The 19,806-nt window shown below is 42.2% G+C and overlaps 2 protein-coding genes across 9 annotated transcripts in view; one reads left to right on the top strand and one right to left on the bottom strand.

Annotated features, from left to right (window-relative positions):
* Positions 1-572: 572 nt before the first annotated feature.
* LSM8 (LSM8 homolog, U6 small nuclear RNA associated) lies at positions 573-5,396 on the top strand. The gene is made up of 4 exons (XM_082751557.1): positions 573-674; positions 1,043-1,083; positions 3,391-3,518; positions 5,118-5,396. The coding sequence occupies exons 1-4, from the start codon at positions 644-646 to the stop codon at positions 5,206-5,208; spliced, it is 291 nt and encodes a 96-aa protein (XP_082607683.1). The 5' UTR covers positions 573-643; the 3' UTR covers positions 5,209-5,396.
* Positions 5,397-11,938: 6,542 nt separating this feature from the next.
* Positions 11,939-19,806, bottom strand: part of ANKRD26 (ankyrin repeat domain containing 26) — a 58,857-nt gene continuing 50,989 nt past the window's right edge. For 7 of the 8 annotated variants that reach the window (XM_082784896.1, XM_082784898.1, XM_082784903.1 and 4 more), the window contains 2 exons: positions 14,683-14,728; positions 11,939-13,255 (listed from right to left, as the gene is read on the bottom strand). In XM_082784896.1, the coding sequence (XP_082641022.1) occupies positions 13,107-13,255; positions 14,683-14,728 (195 nt within the window). In that variant the 3' untranslated portion in view covers positions 11,939-13,106. The remainder of the gene's footprint in view (positions 13,256-14,682; positions 14,729-19,806) is intronic. The other variant, XM_082784899.1, reaches the window with a different exon arrangement.

Here is a 19,806-nt window from a genome sequence, read left to right as displayed (position 1 = left end):
GTGAGGAGCGGCTGAGGCAATTGGGGTTGTTTAGTCTGGAGAAGAGGAGGCTCAGGGGAGACCTCATTGCTGTCTACAGCTACCTGAAAGGAAGGTGTGGCGAGCTGGGGGTCCACCTCTTCTCTCAGGTAGCTAGTGGCAGGATTGGAGGGAATGGCCTCAAGCTGCACCAGGGGAGGATAAGCTTATAAATTAGGAGACATTTCTTCTCAGAGAGAGCAGTCGGGCATTGCAGCGGGTTGCCCAGGGAGGTGGTGGCATCACTGCGTCACTGTCCCTGGGGGTGTTCAAGGAAAGGTTGGACCTGGCGCTTAGGGACGTGGGTTAGTGAGTGACATTGGTAGCAGGGTATTGTATTGATGTTATTGTAGGCCTTTTCCAGCCGTAGTTGCTCTGTGATTCCATTCAGTGACATAGGGCACTTCTTAAAACCTGCAGAAATGTCAGGGCCGCGAACCACAGCGCTCCCCGGCCGGGGCCATGTGCTGGGCAATGGGGCAGCGGCGCCCCGCCCCGCGGCACCCGTGTCGCTCGTTGTGTCTCATCGCGGCCCCTCAGCGGGCGCCTCGCGTCGTCGGTGCGCGCCGGAAGGGGCGGGCGGCGGCTGCGGCAGGCGGGAGGCGCTGAGGCAGCAGCGGCCGCCATGACGTCCGCGCTGGAGGGCTACATCAACCGCATCCGGGGGGCCGGGGGCGCCTGGCTCGGGGTTGCCGCTTGTCCATGCGGGGGGCTCGGCAGCGCGGGGCGAAGCGCGGCCGGGCGGGGGCGGTGGCGGCAGAGGGGGGCGGCCGGGGCGCGGGGCTGAGCGGCGGCCGGCGGGAACGGCACGGAGATGGGGGGGGGGGGGGGGGGGGTCAGGCTTTAAGGCAGGCCGCCGGAACGTGCCGCCAGGGTTCCTTAGCAGCGCTGCTGCCTTTTGATTTCAGAAGGGCCTTGAGAAGCTGTTCCGGCTCTTCTCAAGGCTTATTGCGTGGGGGTGTTACCGGGAGCGTTCATAGTGCTGCTTCAGACGTCTCTGAGCGTTTCCTTAATGAGCTACCAGGTACTGTCGCAGTGATAACTTCTGATGGAAGAATGATTGTGGTGAGACTCACGTTTTTTTTCTCACATCTCTTTTACCCCTTGCCTGTCAGCCTTGTCCGTTGCTAAACTCACACACACAAATACGCTAGGTTTTTGCCAAGCAGCCATTTCTGCACCACAAAGTGCATTTATTTTTCTGTTCAGCTCTTTGGTTCCTCTCGAAAATGTCCTTGTTCAGCAAGCTCTTCAACTTTCGTGTTAAAAAGCGCTTCTTCCGTACAGCTACAGAAAAAATGAGCCCATAATTGTTGAAGAATTGTAGTGAGATTGTGTTTAAGCCTGAAAAGCTGAGAACTCACAAACTGTTCTATGCTAGACTGTCTAATGTCCTGGTTTTGTTGTTTCTATATTATTTATGTTCTTGTATTCTTTTTTTCCCCCTTATTTTGATCCTTTTCTACTTTCAGTTTAACTTAGTGGTGTGATCATTGCACAAGGATTGGGTCTTCCTGTCTGTCTGTATTAGCTTAGAGTGGCCTCTGGAAAGGGGAAACAGTATTTTTAGTAAAAATGTAATAGCTTCACCAAAAGTCATAGAATTACAGAATGGTTTGGGTTGGAAGGGACCTCAAAGACCACCCAGTTCCACCCCCCTGCCATGGGCAGGGACACCTCCCACTAGATCAGGTTGCCCAAAGCCCCATCCAGCGTGTCCTTGAGCACCTTCAGGGATGGGGTACCCACAGCTTCTCTGGGCAGCCTGTGCCAGTGCCTCACCACCCTCTGAGTGAAGAATTTCTTCCTAATGTCTAATCTAAACCTACCCTCTTTTAGTTTAAATCCATTTCCCCTTGCCCTATCACTAAACAACCTGACACAGAGTCCCTCCCCAGCTTTCCTGCAGGCCCCCTTTACGTACTGGGAGGCTGCTGTAAGGTCCCCCCAGAGCCTTCTGTTCTCCAGGCTGAACCGCCCCAACTCCCTCTGTCTGTCTTCATAGGAGAGGTGCTCCAGCCTCTGATTATCCTTGTGACCCTCCTCTGGACATGATCCAGCAGGCCCATGTCCTTATGCTGGAGGCCCTGGAGCTGTACACAGTGCCCCAGGTGGGGTCTCACAAGAGCAGAGGGGCAGAATTGCCTCCCTCACCCTGCTGGCCACGCTGCTTTTGGTGCAGCCCAGGACACAGTTGGCTTTCTGCAGTGCAGGCGCACATTGCTGCCTCATGTCGAGTTTCTCATTAGCCAGGACCCCCAGGTCATTTTCTCTGGGCTGCTCTCAATCCATTCTCTGCACAGCCTGTATTTGTGCTTGGGATTGCTCTGACTCGGGTGCAGAACCTTGCACCTGGCCTTGAACTCCGTGAGGTTTGCACAGCCTCACCTCTCAAGCCTGTCTAGGTCCCTCTGGATGGCATCGCTTCCCTCCAGCATGTCTGGCTGGAGTCTGGTTAAATTTGTGATACAATGCAAGATACTTTCTACCACAAAGACTTGAATGGAATTAGTGTATGACTTACTTCTGTGTGGGTAGATGGTGTGTTTATTATTACTGTCTGAGTTATGGTGTCTTACCTGAGTGTGGTGGTTTCACAGAGAGCTGAGCTCCACCAAATCCATCTCTCGCTCCCCCTCTTGAAATGAAGATGGGGAGAATATAAGATGAAAAAAGGCTTATGAGTTAAAACAAGGGGGAAAAGAAGAAAACAATTAATATATATATATATATATATATATTCTCAGTATAGTGAGTTTAAATTTCTTAATTACTAGTGATAAATTATATGTATCAATTATGCTTCCATTTTCCCAAACTCTTGTTGAAGTAGCACAGAAATTTTTCCTTTTGTGTGTTTTACATTTTTGTTGAGTGATGTTGTGGAACCCAGCTAACCTCCTTTAAAGAGATGTCACTTAAAATCCCATATTAGAAATGGTTTCAATACTGGTTAATGTAAGAATCTAACTTTTATGTTCCTTGCCTTTATTTTTCTCATTTGATTTCTTGACGCTTCACTACAAGGAAGACAAAAACAGTGTAGAAATAGTAAAATTATAAGTTTAGAGGACCTCATTGGTATGAGGGAAACTTTGTTTTTTTTTCTAATACTAAATAATGTAGCTGTTAGCATGGCTACGCAGTAAATAAAGATACCTTTTCCTGAAATTAATTACCGTTTTCAAACTTTAGTTCTCCATCTATTTGTGTTTAAACCTATTAATAAGACCCAAGTAGAGCAGCTGCTCTCCAGTACCTTAGTATTGCCACTTTGCTGTTTAAGAAATCATTGGGAGCAAGGATGTAAATTTAAAAGGCAATTGGAGTGCTTTATGTTTGTGTGCTTTTTTCTTTTTCTTTTATTCTTAGGGAACCCTCAAAGGTTTTGATCAGACCATTAACTTGATTTTGGATGAGAGCCATGAACGAGTGTTCAGTTCTTCACAAGGAGTTGAGCAAGTAGTGCTGGGATTATACATTGTACGAGGTGATAATGTGTAAGTATAGCATTTCTTTGTTTAATTCAATTTAAAAGAAAGTATGCATGTCTATATATTTACGTGCATGTGTCTATATATACATATGCAGTTGTGTCTGTATACATCTGGATCTTACATCCTTGTGTAGCAGTACTGATAGAGAGCTAGCAAAGCTGAGGCACATTAAGCAGCAAAATATCTGCTGCTGTTGTAAAAGTGTCTGCATTTTAAAGTTAAGGTGTTGTTAGCCGAGAATTTCTGAGCTCTAAGTTAACCAGGTCACATACTGATAGCAGCGTGGAAAAAGGGTTGGTATGAAGCTCAGCATTTCCCTTTCTTGAGCCTAGGCATTGTGCGTGTGCGTGTTCTTTATTCCTACCTGTGAATGGCAGGGTCTGTCGAGAGAGGAAAAAGACAGAAGAAACAAACAAGTGGCACAACAACTTGTGTGTGGTTGTGTGTAGTAGTAGGTCAGTGATCTGGTATACAAGGTTAACTTCAGTGGGATTTTTTTAGGCACGCTAAGGGAGAGTTAAGATGAGATGTTCGCAGAGAACACTCGATAATCTGGAAAATGCTGGAAGGTTCTGTCTTGATGATGTAACAACCGGACAGTCAAAGCTGCTGAAGTAACAGATCAAGGTGGCAGTTGATATTTTATGTCAAATGATATGACAGAATGAGAGCAAAACTCACCAAATGCAGTGTGATGCCCCAAAGAGATAGGGAGGTTACAAGAGCAGTGGAAAGAAGGCCTGGTAAATGGGCCTGCTAGGAAGATTGTTAGGAGGAAGATGACTTCAGTTTTAGAAGCATTTGTTGAACTAGGAAAAATAAAAAAAGGCTTTAGTACTAAGCAGTTGTGTGTAAAACAGTAGTAAAGACTGTGAAGAAAAGCTGGTTAAAGAGATAAACCTCTTAAATACATGTGTTTTTGTGGTATCAGAAGCAGAAAGCAGAAATCGGGTTTCATGCTGGTCCATACTTGAATATTCAGTTAGCATAAGCAGTGTGTTTGTGTTGTGAAAGCTGCCAGCTCAGTGAGGATCTAATCAGTGGTGGAACTAAGAAAGCTGCTCAGCTGGCCAGGCTTCTGTTTCAAGGCAAGTCAAATTCCTCAGTCTCCACTGATGATCACGGGAACCTAGGTGCCAGTATTGGGATGTCTTACTCTCGAAACTCAGTTGCTACCCTCATCTCTAGCAGCTTCTTCATAAATGCCGATTCACCAGGGAGAAAAAATATTGGGGATCACTGGAAAGAAAATTAAAACCGCAAACAGCGTGTCATTGCATAAACACCTGGTATGCCAGTACTGTCAAGAGGGATGCAGTAGGAAAATGCACAAAGAGCAGAAGGCAGAATAGCTAGAGGTACAAAATGTTTTCAGTCAAGGAAAGTCTGAATGGAGAGGGGCTTTTCAGCTAGGAAAAGGCACAGCAATAGAGGTGACTGATTGCTGTGAAGTCAGGAATGGTATAAGGAAATGGGGGGGATGCCATCAAAATTTGAAGTTCAAATGATAGAGCTCTACAATTAAACTTAAAAAATAAAAACGGTCTTGGCTTTCCTGACTTGTATCTGGGGATTTTAACAAACGATAACTTTTTTTTTCAGTGCTGTCATTGGTGAGATTGACGAAGAGACAGATTCAGCTCTTGATTTGGGGAACATTCGAGCAGAACCTTTAAATTCAGTTGTGCATTGAAAAGAAGAGAATGCACAGGGACTTTGTAAATCTTCGGTTGTACAGACCTATTTAACAACGTTGACAGTTTTTACAAATTGTGTGTAACTTTAGTCACCAGTTTTTTATTAGGAATATGTTGTAGTTTCGCATGTAAATTAAAGTTTCTACGTTTTACTAAAGATTTTTTCATTGAATTTATTTTGGATTTTAATGCTGAATAATTTAAAGTGTGTTGGTAAATTCAAGCAGTATCAGTGATAGTCCTGACATGGTGTATAACTACTTTGTTCCCGAAGTGGAGAACTCGTTCCTGAAGGTAAACCAAAGCTTTTTTTGTGAACTCAGGTTTAGTTGGAGAAAGGTTGTGTAACAGTGAGCGACCTCCGCTCTTGTGTTCACTCCTTCTGGACCTGTGAAACTGTGTGTACAGGATGGAGGCTACAGTGTAGAGCTTAAAGAAGGAAAGAGGTGTCTCCACTCACAGGCTGACCTAAATGTAGTTGTTAGGGCATTCTTTGAGAGAGTGAGAAAGATCAGTTTAAACTATCTTTCAGAAAAAGGGTACTTGGGAGAACTGGCAGCACAAAGCCCAAGTATAGGTTGACATGCTCTGCATTGTTAAACTGAACCTTCTGTGAGGAAGGCAAAAAATGGCCTGCTCACACATCTGGTTAGTATTCCAGACAGCAACTCTTCCCTGTAAGAAGGAGCCTGCTGAGAAGCAAACTTCTGCCTAAAAACTGGCAGCTGTGGAGTTTGGTTACCTTCATGCTTAGATCTCAGCAATGCTAAACTGCTTTTTAATTTTTGGCCTACATTCAAATTGGTTTGAATTTCTGTTTCAACATCAGATTTTACTTTAATTTGATGCTGTTGTTTTTGGTCTGGAGTTGTCCAAAGCCTGTTCTGGGTGTGTTGGTGAAAGAAGCAAGGCCGGGAGAGATAGTCAGAAGGGGATTCTTGAACTCAAAGCTAGGGCCCAATATATTTCTAAAAGATGAATATAGCCTTGTAAACTTGTGAACACTCTGTGGTGGATAGCAAGGTCCCTGTAACTATATATGGTAGAGAGAAAGCACTGAAGAAAGCTGTATTTGATGCAGGAGGTTGAATTGTAACCAGTCTGAAACTTTTTTATTTAATCAAAGCTCTATTGCAAGGAAGTTAAAAAGTAGGTCACCAGTAGGTCAATAATTAAATTATTAATTTTCATAAAATGAATCAGTGGCAAAAATAAACAGGATTGAAACCAGAAAGTGAACATAGAAAATTGGCCTTGTATTCGTTATTCTAAAAAGAGAGCTAGAGAATGCTAGTCCCCGGAGGAGGCATCTAGGGTAGAGGTTTAAGTACGAAGGTTGTGCGTGTCTGAACTCCAGGTAAAAGCACAGCACAGCTAATGTAGCAAAGCTGTTGTAGGTACTGAAGAAATAAAAGAAGAACTGAAGAACAGCTGAATTTTGAGGGAAGAGTTATGCTCTCAATGTTTAGGTGGTATGAAAGAGGACTGTAATGGAAAAAAAGAACCAGAAACCATTACTGTGTTGGATAGGGCTATGTCAGCTGGAGTGTGCCAGTTGGTTTCCCAATGCATGTACAGATGAGGCAAAGGAAATGTTTCCTAGGAGATGTGGGGTGGTATTTTCTGGGAAGGGGTGGATTTTGTTTATTTATTTATTTTCTGGAGGGAAAAGTATTCAGAAAGAAGAATCCCCTTCTCGGACGTGAAGGTACTCTCACTGAATTCTGACTGCTGTGGCCAAGTGACTGTCAGCTGGTTCCTCAGGGTACATGGAGAGCTCTGCTGAGGTAGGAAAAAGGTGTCAGTCCATAGTGTGCTTGGAACCTAACTTTTCCTGCCATGAGCGTAAAACAAATACCTGATAAATAACAGGTGACATTTAGTAAAATACAGCATGTCCTTGCAGGTTAATGAACTGATTTTACAAAAATGAGCAGGGGAGGGAAAGATGATGCTGAGGAAGTTACGCTGAATTGGAGGTAATCATCATATTCCATTAAGTTTCCTGCATTGCCTGACGTTGGTCACTTCCTCCTTTTGTTTATTTAATAGAGATCTTGGAGTGAAAGGACAAGTCTTGGCTAGTACTGGAAGAGGATAGCTCAGTCATTTCTCTGGAGACGGCTTATGAAAAAACGAGTTGAAGTCAGTTGGAGTGTATGAAGCAAAGCAGAAGCCATCTTCTGTGGTCCAAGAGCAACTTACCTACTTGCAGTCCATGTGCAGTGCCTCACTGTCAATTTACAAGCAAATTTCTTCAAATATCACATGGTGTACAAGCCAGTTACTGGTTTGGAAGAACGTGGATTCTGTTTTGAGGACTTGTTCTGAAAATGCAGACTTTATGTACCCTCATGGTTAACTATGGCCTGTTACCCTTAGTACCTGGAGTTAGTCATTATCTTTCAACCCATTTTATAGGATATCAAACAGAATGTGCTGGAGCTGGTGATGAAACAGGTGGTTTGAATGATACATCTATCACAATTTAATCAGCATACTATTTTCGTAGGAAACATAGTGGTTCTGTATGTTTGAATGTTTCTTTGTCCCTGTGGCAACATAATTCCACCTGTTAGCCTCTGCTGGCTCTAAGTGCACTCCACTGAGAATTTTCTTCTACAGGTTCACACAGAAACAATCCTAAATACCAGGTTGGTGTTCCCAGGGAATTGGTGAGAGGGGATTTAGTTTATTCCACAGTTAACAATCTGTGGCTTGGTGTTTGTCATTTAACCCCTAAAGGAGCGTGACAATGACCATGAAGGTAGGTCTCAACAAAGTAAAAGCCTCAGTTGAAGAGAGTCAGAAACACCAAATGTGAGTAACACTAGTGAAACGTTAAGATGGTTTGTGCTTGCTAAATTTATTTGTTCTATGGTACTTTTGAAAACACCTTTCTCTTTTGCATCTTTCAAGCCGTGGGTTTCAGGAGCCACGATGCCAACCAAAGAAAGCACAAGACAAGGAGACAGACAAAATGCCAGCTCCATTTCCGGCACTAGTGTTTGCAAATTTGCTCATATTTGCTACTTGTGTTTTTATTCCTGCTTTCCAGTTGAGTATACTGCAGTTCAGAGATTAGAAGCAGGAAAATAAACTTGTAGATTATATAACTAAACAATTATTTTTAAGTGGGAGGGATTTCTTCAGGCTCAATAAAGATTCAGAAAGTGAAGTCATAGCAGTCTTAGAGTTATAGAGTCAAGTGGTTGTGGTGTCAGGCAGTCTCAGTTGCCCTGTTGTTTAAATAATTTTAAATAATAAGGCATACTTAATGTATCAAGTATTCACAGGCAAAAAACAAACAAACAAAAAACATAAAAGCCAGATGTATCAGAAGGTGGTGTCTGTACAGACCAAGCCTTGAGCTGAGGGATGGAAACTTGCCCCAGGCTTATTTTAACTGCATATGATAGAAGCTAATAACAAGCTGGGTGTTTGCCCTGAAAATCTTGTACCTGCTAGTGTCGTACAGCATAGGATATTTTGGTTTAGGGGATTTTTTTTTTTTTTTTTACATTATTTTTTTTACAGTCATTGCAGAAATACTGAGGGAAGTAAAAGCCTTACTGATGGAAGTAGCAATCAAAGCTGAAAACAAAATAGCATTCAGACTTCTGCCAAGAACTACTTGTTGGTGCTAAAAGCCTGACCTTATCTAGACGGTAATATCTTCCTTCCTGGAGCCTTGCAGCACGTTCCAGGAACTCAGGGACTTGTGCTGGACAACGTGTTGCTGCTGTTAGGCTTACATCAGTAACACTGACAGAGAATGGATGCCAACAAATTTCGCTCCGCACTGAACTTGTTTCCTGCTACTTGTGCTTTTAGATAAAAAGTGTTTATTACGTAAGGGGGCACAAGTGCATGAAGAGGCCCTGTGTATGTACAACTTCTGTCCTCTCAAACACCATTAATGGTTATTTACCCTATTTCCCATCACTATCGTTTTGTTTTACAATGTAGTTTTACCTCGTTTTGATATCAGTGTATATTTTGCCAGGATGATGATTGCAACACATTCCATAGAAACTGAAGTGGAAATTGTACAGGTGGAGATATCCAAAAGTTAGAATTGAAGTAATGAAGCCCATCAAAAAAAAAAAGACGCAGGATAGCAACCTGTTAAATGTGGACGAAAGTTGTCATAGCTAAATTCTCTTGAATGCAGATAAAATTACTGTGCATGTTATAGAAACACTGGGGAACTGTGAGAAAACCTGCTCTGATCGGGAATTCTTTAAGGCATTAGAATGTTAAATGGAAGCTTTCTTTCCTGAAACACTTTTATTGTTATTATTATTATTATGGTTCTTGCTTCAATAATTTTGTGTTTAAATGCTTGGGAATTCTTACTCCTGTAAGTTCAAACTTCAGCTCTGCTTACGATGCAGAGGGAAACCTGTGTGCAGTTGAGCTCTGTGGTGTTTCTGGAGATGGTCCGATCAGAGCTCCTGCTGGTTTATGGTAAACAGTTGCACTGACTGAATGTGCAGATGATGCAGTGACCTCATCTACAGGGGGCAGGTTCTCAAAATTCTTCTCAAAGCAATATGCAAACAAACAAAAAAAACAGCAAAACCCACACAACTATAAAACCAAAACATAGCTATTTACAACTATTTCATATGCAGTTCATAGCATTCCGAATAAACACAAAATCTTTTCTACTGCAACTTCAGCACCATTTTATCCATGCCATTGCATCTACATGTGTCAGATTCATGGGAGCTCTGTTTTGCAGTGAGGTGCAGTGCTGAACAGATGCCAAAGCAGGAAGTGATTACAGCTGAGGAGTGGGTGCTGATTGAAAATGTGTGATGCTGCAGGGGAAGTATCACACAATAGAACTTCACTTAGCTTGGAACTGGATTTCCAAAACAGGGCACATTAAGATGTAAACAGTCAATAGGACTGGGACTCGCCTTCCTCCTAACAATCACATCATTAGCAGTAAATGCTAAAACAGGACGACTTCCATGATTATACTGCAAGCACAATGTGCGTGGCAGCGTGTGCTCATCAAGTGAACGGAAGCAGCCTTCTTGCTTGCCACCATGTTGCTTCTACCGCTTGTCCCAACTCATCCTGGATATACGTGTCAGGCATAAATGCAGCTTAATTTTAAGAAGTGCAAAAGCTCGAGGTGGTTGAAAAGGCAGGTTTAAGTTTATTTCAAGTAAAATATTTAGGATCAGAGTGAAAACAGTCTCTGATGTGAAGAAGAGACTATGCATTAAGCCACATCTGACAGCGTTGCCCAAATGCTTCTTGAATGCTGTGCTCAATCCATTGCTCAGACATTGTCATGTTGCCCCTTGGCTTGTCACCAGCAGATATCCATCTCCCAATTTGTCTCCACTAAATTCTGAGCAAAAACACTGCACCCACTCTGAGAAAGGCGCACTTTGTCACCCTCAGCAGCCCTGGTTTTTGTGGAGCAGACCACCCATCCCATGATCTGGGGATCAGCCAGCAGCTGCTGCTCGGGCCCCTGACGGGTGTCTGCAGAGCAGGGTAAGGCCTGGCAGCAGCCCGCCCAGGCTCTGCCCCCTGCCCACCAGCGCTGCCCTCGCTCAGCCCTCAGATTTCGCACAGCTTCTCCTCACCCCAGCCCTCAGCATGCTCCCAGCAGCACAGCCCCTGCCCAGCCACCGCAGCAGGGCTGAGGGGAGAAGGACGGTACCTGAGGCCCTGGGAGCAAGCAAGGTGCCCACCTGGGTGGGCAGGGGTGGAGAGGGAGGCACAGAGCTCTGGAGGCCTCAGCACTGCCACAGGCTGCCCTAGGAGGGCCCCCAGGGGCTGGGGCTTGCCAGCGATCCTCACAACTGCCTCTCAAAAGGTGGCCTGAGTGTGTGCCAAGTACAGCTGGCCCTGCTGCAGGCATCTGAACACCCTCATCCCTTCCTGAACCAGTTGAAGACAGCACAAGGGCAGAGACTTTTTCAGCAGAGGTTTCTTCAAGAGGGAGAGGTGTTAACCTGCTGCCAAAAAGACCCCAAATAGCCCTGCACACGGCTAGATTTACACCACAGACTTTACCCATGGTTTCCTGTTAGAGTATCACCCCTGAGGACCAGCAAGCCTTTCATTAAATGTTCGTTAAGATCACACCTCTCCACACAATTTTCCCCTCTCACTGACAGCCAACAGCACAGAAGCAGGTTAGGAAGAAACTTAAAAGAAGTCATACCTGAGTTTGTTAAAATTACAACACAAAGTGAAGGCCGAGACTTTCTGCTCTTGCTTTCTCTTTGGTACTTTCCAGCATCTCTCCAACAATGTGAACTCCTCTTTGACCACTGTGCTGAAGGCCAGAGGAATTTCTTAACACCTTTCCTCTTGGCAGGCTACAAACTGATCAGCTCCTCATGGGATCCAAAGCTGTGGGATCTGACAACCTTTCATGCCTACCAGAAGCTCATCTGCTTTGGACCACAAGCAGAATTGCTCTAAAAAGTAGCCTGGAAAGTGGTTAGTACCAATACTTCAATTTTAGTCCCTGATCTTTACACAAATGTGCTTCAAGCCTCAAGTGGAAGAAAAGGACAGGGACGCGTGCCTATTTTCAGCAATTTACCTGCTCTCAGGCCAGGCTGAAGGCACAGCCATGAACAGAGCTGAAGAGAGCAGAGGACAGCTCTAGCAAGTCATACAGGCAAGGAAGGAGGTTGAAAACAAAATCAAGAAGGGGAATATAATAAAACAAAGACGTATTAGATTTTAAATTTTATTAAATACCAAGTTGAAACAATGCCTGGAATTAAATACAGTGTATTAGCTTCACAAAACTGTTGTATTCATACAAAAAGGAGCAGAGAGACATAGCAGCATTCACTGCTTTTCCTCACTGCCTGTTAACTCAAGTTATTGAATTAATGAGTAAAAAAAACATTATTTTTTTTTCCAGTCTTCATTTATCTCAATACAACCATTTTTATTTCTCCAGAATCTGGACTTCATTTGTTCTATAATCTTCTAATTGCCAGCAAGTTTGGTAGACGTGAAATGAAGATTGCTGATCTTCAGTAGCAGATAACTCCCTGAAATAAGTAAAACTGCTTCTTTTATTGACACAAACGTCCCACAATACTGCCCTTCACCTGGGCTGCAGCCACTGTATCATCAGCTGTTAGCAGCAACAAAAAGCTGTTCTATCACACAAATAGTGTTACGTACCAAGCAGACCAAAGTTTGCAATGTTAATATTCCTTTTTCCCTATGTGGACTGTTTCAGGTTCACCACAGGTGTTCATCTAGCAACTGCAAATGTCTAAAGCTGAAGCAAGTTTTAATACAAAAACCAACATGGATACCAAAACAAACATATCACATAAAAGCTTTCTTGGCACTACTGTACATTCACAGTATTTTTAAGCCTAGTGGACATAAAAGTGATAGCAATATAAAGTGCCCTGTTTTCCAGCTTAAACACTGGTAAAACTTTCACTAAATCAACAAATATTCACTGCATCAGGACTGAAGCAGCAGACAAAAAGCCAACCAAATGATATCCTAAGCATTAAAATAACACTGGAAACACTAAAACACATAGAATGGAAGTATTAAACAGAACAAAAGAAATGCTTTTGTTAAAACACTGAACAAGAGGGGAACAAAATATTTCAACTAACTTTAATCAGAAACATTTTGAGAGTTCTGTAAAGTTCATGAATCAAGATTAAGTCATTCTGCTACTCAGAAAAAACAGATATGGTTCTTATATTGAGTGCAAAATAAACCAACCATACATCAAAAAACAAGTGACACCTATTTAATAGAATTTATGTTCAAACTGCAATGAAGATATTTTTGCTTCTGAGCCATGGGATGGGAAACCACAGATATGTTATGTAAACAAAATTTCTAGTGCCTTTCCCTTGCATTTTGTTCAGATCAAATAATTCTTGGTTAAAACATCACGGTACTCCTGTATTGCCTTGCAAAGGGGATCCTGGTCAACGTTGAAATTTTTTGAAGATCCATCAGTAGATACCATGGGAGAAGCTCCAGCAGATCCAGTTTCAAGTTCAGCAGTGGCTGGGGAGAAAAGAAACAAGATTCATGATGCTACTTTTACAGTAGACTAACTCAAATAAGTCATATTATGGGCAACTGGACAGGCTAAAATCTGGAGAGTGATTTAAAAACTTCTAAGAAAATGAAAAAGGAACAGGCACAAAGGAAGAAACACTGTTTTCCACATTTAATTATCAGTCAACAGTACTTCTAAAACTAGTGACAGAAATTTCAGAAGCTACACACAGAACACCTTCAGGGAATCTGCAAACAACTCTTGCACCAGTTTACAGCTTACCAGCTTACACCAGTGCTAAATTTAGCTCCCTGCAGATCTTGGAACACTACCCCTTAAAAACAGCTTCCGTATTCATTGTGACCAATCTGTAAAAGATCTGCCTTTGAAAATGGAAGCACCTCGTACTGCAATCCAAGCAGGACAAGTCTCCCCAGCCTGGAACTAATGCAGCCTTTGCTGTGGGGTGTCTTTATAACTTGCCCTGGCAAACCCCTCTTTCCTCCATGGAAACACACATGCAACGAGAGCAGAAAAACAAAGCTCTGCTGTGTTTCCATCCATCCACCTTCTTGAGGCAAGGTCCCCTCAAACAAAACTATGACTCCTAGCATACACATCACTACATTTGAAAATGCCAGTGGATACAAAGCAATGGGTTTGTGTCCATGCAAGCAAATGTAAAGAGCTGTAAAGCAACAGCTGGACTCACTATACATAAATGAAGCACACTGGAACAGAAGGCAATGCTCTCGGGGTTTGTTGCTTCAAAATAGCTCCAGGCACAGCAGCAGTGACTCTGGCAGTACAATTATCATGAAAGAGGTGCAATTTCTCTCTGGAGACCTGGCCTCATATTCCAGAACATGTTTTTTACTACATGTTGCGAGCAACCACCTCATACTGTATTTGCCTCAACATTACTGAATGAACTTTTCCTAAAGAAAGGATGCATTTTGTCACTGATTCTTCTTGCTCATCCGAAGACTGCAATGTATAAACTACAAATACAAGCAGTGAATAAGAGACAGCAAAAACCTAGAACTAACACCAGAAAATGTGTCATGGTATGCTTCAGTGCTAAATGCAATGAGTGTATGCAGAAAGAGACGTGATGGCTGAAGTCTATAAAAATCTTATTTCAGGGCTTCTTTTATGTTTGATATTTGTGTCTGAGGACTAGAGATACCTTTAGCTTAAGTCAAGTGCACCTGTGTGGGGGAGGTAGTTTAGTTTCCTTTGCTTTTTCTCAAGTAACTGCAGAACATTCTGTGCAGTATTTTGGTAAGCAGGAAATTTTCCACATAAAACTCTAAATCAGACAGTTAGCAGAAAACAGGTGTGCCCTTGACAGCTTTCAAGTCAGTATTTCCAAAAATTAGGAACAATCATCATCTTCCTTAAAAACACTGCTAACAGAATTACACATTACCTTGTTCAAGTTCTTTAGTGATTTTTTCATCCAGTTCCTGCCGTATCTAGAGTTACAGGTAAAATATATAGTTAAAATTTCAAGAGTTATATTTTTGCAATAAAAAAATAAAACAGTTTTGAAAACCATGTATAATGTGTGTCAAACACTGAAAACATCATCCTAAATAGAGACGTCTTCGTTTGGGGGTTGATTTTTTTACAAAAAGAAACTCTTGGTCAGCCAGGCCATAGCATTCTCATTGCTGAGCAACATTAACTTTAGCACAACAAAATCGGTAACTCACCATCTGGAACATAACTGAGCATAAAAAAGTAGAGGAAGAAAGCACAGTGGTTTTATAAAAGTGTGTGTATGGTTGATGGCCATCTTCAAATACACGAGCAGAACGTCAGCCAAACAATAAGATGTGCACAAACGCCATCACGGGGCCCGTTTTGGTTGAGGCCTACTTCTGCGACTTCGTAAGAGAACAGCTGCAACAGCAGCTGCTGAAGGACCGATACATTCCATTGTGGACAAAAAAGCGCGCATCAATATTCTTCTTTTTTTCCACCTTAAGATGGAAAATTGGAAGAGCTGCTATAGATCATGCCAGTATTTTTCCTTATTGTTATTACACATGTGAAAAACATAAAACCACATTATTTTATTGTTACCTATCTACTGAGAAGCTATGAGCAGCAGCTGCAGGTTCTGCAAAACAAATGCTGTGGGTTTTACTATGGAACTGAAATCGGCTTGGATCACTAGGAAGCAGCCTTTACCCCTCTCACCCCTAGAAGCTGGTTCTTGCTGCCAACTAGTTAAGTTACTGCCCTGTATTCTGACTGCAAAGTCTTCATAGTGAGAAATCAGACCTTTCAAAGAGCCACAGCCTGAACACTACATGCTGTTGTGTACATTTGATGATACTCGTGACTCCTGTATTATCTTCCATCAAGTCTGTGACACAGAGAAGTGACTGTCGAAACAGACAGCATACAGACAGCTTCCAGACTTGTGTCATTAGCAAATATGAAGGCCATGAATATAATTAGGTGCCTGGAGCACGTGACTTCTGCGGATGGGCTGGGAGAGCAGGGACTGTTCAGCTTGGAGGCTCAGGGGGTTTTATCCATGGGCGTAACTATCTGATTTGTGGGTGGAGTATAAAGAAGACAGGGCCAGACTCTTCTCAGTGGTGCCAAGTGAAAGAACAATAGGCAGAAGTAGAAATAGAGGAAAATCAATTCAAACATAAGGATTTTTGTATTACTATTTTAGCAAGTATGGTCAAACACTGAACACTTTGCCAGGAAATGTTGTGGAGTGTCTGTCCTTGGAGATGCTCAAAAACTGGCTGGACATGACCCTAAGCAAACTGCTGCGGCTGACCTGCTCTGAGCAGGGGTGTGGTTAGACTAGGTGATCTCCAGAAGTCCCTGCCAACCTCACCCATTCAGTCATTCTCTGACTTCAGTGCTGAATCCCTGGGGGAACAGGGATTTATTTTATAAAATGAGTAGGCTTGCCTAGCAACATATCAAAGATAAGAACTGAAAAACTGTTTGGCGTACTCAACAGGCCAGGGAAAGCAAGAATCTCTGGAAGGGAAGAACTGTGCAAACCCTCACAAGAGGAGCCATAACAGGCCACTGTGAGGGCCAAAGAAGTGGGGCTACAAACCAGCAGCGAGGAGGGAAGGGCATTCTCTCCAGGACCACAGGGATAGCTGCAACCAAATTCACCATCTCCACCTGAAGAAGAATCACTCAGTGATATTTCTTGGTACCTTCACAGGTAGAAGAAGGGAACAAGGAGCTGAAAGAAGGAAGGAAGAGGATCCCCCAGATCCTTCAACCTCTAGTTATTTACAAGCAGGGGAAAGAAGCAGAAGGGAGCCTAATGCACAGAGACACTGCTAACAAAAAGATGAAGGAAACCAAGTACCTAGACTAAAAGCTAACTCAGAAACAAGACCAATCCTAAGCAGAGCAGTAGTAGTTCAGAAGGAGAAACCACTTCCACTGGTTTCTGGAGCCTCCGCAGTGATCAGAAGGCCCACCAAATCCTCCCCAACAAGTACAGATGAATCAAGAAAATAGGAAGTTCTTCTTTTCTTATATACTCTGTTAACATCTTTGTGATCCTTATGAAAGTCTGAGGAAAGAGGAGTAGGTGAAAAATAAGCTGGCACGCTCATTTCCAAAAGAGGGAATGAAATGCCAGGCAAAATACACACTTGAAGATAATAACTTGTGCCTTTACTGTTGTTTTCCTTCCCTTATCCCCCTGGAAAAGGCAACACAGCTGACTATCCTGAACCTCCTGAGCAATAAGGTGACAACTTCACATTCCAGAAAAACTTTTGCCAGACAACAGTAACAGAACTGGAAAACTGATTAATGATCTCTGATCTGTTCTGCACCAAGTTCTGCCCAGAGGTACTTCTCATCCCACTGCACATCTCTTCAGGCAGTAGCACCCTGGGTTGCAGTCACCTTGCCCTGCAGCAGTCACCTTCTCGAAAACTCTTTTTCAGAGAGCAGTTTTGACTTACTACTTACCCACACAGGTTGCTTGAGCAGAGTAACTTGGATCCTGTGAGACTCCATGAAATGATACTCACAGTTGAGGAAGTCAGAACAGTACTGGCACTTCGTATATGAATTGCTGTTACTACCAAGAACTTTCTGAATATCAGAACTGGCAAGGAGGATATCTTATAGACAGTTAACTACCACGAAAACCGTAACATACATTAAAGCACAAAAGCGCTCTGCAGAGGTGATCCTGTCTCTTGGACAAACTAACAAGTTTAAAATATTTGCAGTAATAGGAAAATGTGAATGCATCTGTAAAAGTTTTAATCAAAACCTAACAGCATATATAGACAAAAACATTTCTAGTATATAATACCACCCAACATGAAACAATACTGGCTACAAACCTTGTCATGTATCTGGCTGCAGAGAAGAGAAAGAACAGATTTTTGATTAAGGAATTGAAGAAGAAAGAACAATGGCCTTAAGTTTAAAAGTCTTCAGTAAGAACTAAGAACATGACCTACATGTAAATAAAACAACTAAATTGGCTAACGATACAAAGACTGCTACAATACAGGAGTGCAGGCAGGAAACAAAAACAGAAAGGGAACAGAAACTGAGAGACAGAGTAGGAGGAGGGCATTCCTGCTCTCACGTTACCAGTAGAAAAGCTGATTTCATATATCCGCTAACCACACTTGTTGCATCTAGCAGCGTTCACTATTATTTTCTGTGCCAATGCACTCACATTCATTTTCACCATGCCTTTGGCACAGCTGTTAAGGTTTAAGCTTGATGTTTGTTGAACCTATTAACAGGACTCTTGCTTCCGAAACTCCTTGCAGCAGAAATTCCCTGCCTTTATCTAAGGCCTAAAGCAGCAGTTCCCAAATTATGGTAAGAAGACCACTAAAAGAACCTTGCATGTGTGTTTCATCTGCTTGGTTCAGTCTAATTCTAGACAGTGATAGGCCAATGTGTGAGCAGTTTGGGAGTCAGCAGACCAAATCATAAACTGAAAAACAGAACTCATCAAAGATCTCTTTACTCCTGTAACGGAAATACAGACACACTTTTCCAAATGGCACAAGTCCTACTATGAAACCAACTTCAGCCAACATTATTCCAGAACGTAATGAATTGCTTGTTAGTTCCTACAGCTACTGTTTGTAGTGACTTACATGGAATTTTTCAAGTACTTGTAGTTTACTCCTCACTCCTGGAGTTCTAATAATAATAAAAGATTATAATAACAATAAAAATATAATAATAAAACAGACATTTACATGTGATTTGATCTTTTTGGTTAATTAGCATGTGTCAGTATGAACTTTTTTGGATTTTTCAAGATGCTTTTGCATGTCCATTTCAAGGTCATTGATTTCTGCAGCATATACGCTGGTATGGGGAAAGGGGCTGTACTGTAATGGAACATCCATTTCTTTATAATTGTTGAGAGTAGGATGTTCATTTTTGGCTGAGTCTGCAACATGACTGTCTTCAAAATGTAAGGCTAAATGCATCATCAGTGATATTAGCCTTCTAATGTTAAACAGTAGTTTATAAAAACTGAAATCTTTCATGCCTTGAAACTCCAAATTTGTCATGTCATGTCTACATTAAGCTCTAAATTCCCTAAGTACATCCTCTTGTTTGGAACAGCACAATTTACCTTCTACCAGTTGCATGGACAAAGGAATTGATACCAGCATTTTGAGTAATGGCAGTGTGAAATACTTTCAGCTTCTTGTCCTTGAAGCTGTTTCAAAGCTTTTGCACAAAGCAAAGTCAAAATCTGTATAAGCTTCCTCTTTCAAGGAGAGGCATGTCCTGTACTTCAAATAACCTTCCTCACTTTGAGGAAGGTACAGAGAGAAGCACCAAATCTCCACCAATAGCTTTGATTTAAAAAAAAAAAAAAAAAAAAAAAAAAAAAAAAAAAAAAAAGGTGCAAGACAACTACCTGAGGCACACTGAGATTTAAGCTCTTTAACTCCCTGTCTTTTTAAGCTTTACTGTCAGGAGCGCTTGTAATCTCTTTCACCCAATAAGGCAGCACTCGGCTTGAATTTAAAGGCAATACAAATTCAGAGGGCTTTTTTTTTTTTTTTTTTTTTCCCAGTAGAAAGGAACCAGGTTACCGGAAATATCTGAGGTGTAACTGAAGTTAAGCCTTTTCTTCACCTCACTGTTAGTCTGAGAAACTTCTGCGTCTTTAACTTTAACTTTAACTTGTCTGGTGACAAGTTAGGCAGAGTCTTAAGTAGCACAACTGGTAAAATAGTTCAAAATAGATTAAAACTTCTAATTCAAATCTTTTACACATGCACCTGTCAGGAATCCCATGCTTTCAGTTCCTCAGGTATGTGGTGTCTCTTCAAATACCAGTTCTAGTGAAATATATGCTGAGATACATATCCTCTAGCAACTACTGCACCTGAGAACCCTGCTTCTTTTTCTGAAGGACTGAAAACACAAGATTAGGTTTTAAGATTCTTCTGAATATATTTAACATTGAGTGACTTGAGTCTACAGACATTGCCATTACAAGTAGTCTCAGTTGTTCCCAAACTGTTGGATTTGGTGAAAAGAAGGA

This window comes from Aythya marila (assembly GCF_965140915.1).
Source record: "Aythya marila genome assembly, chromosome: 1".
NCBI lineage: Eukaryota > Metazoa > Chordata > Aves > Anseriformes > Anatidae > Aythya > Aythya marila.
Note: the sequence above shows the minus strand (reverse complement) of the source record. Positions and strands in the feature narration are given on the sequence as shown.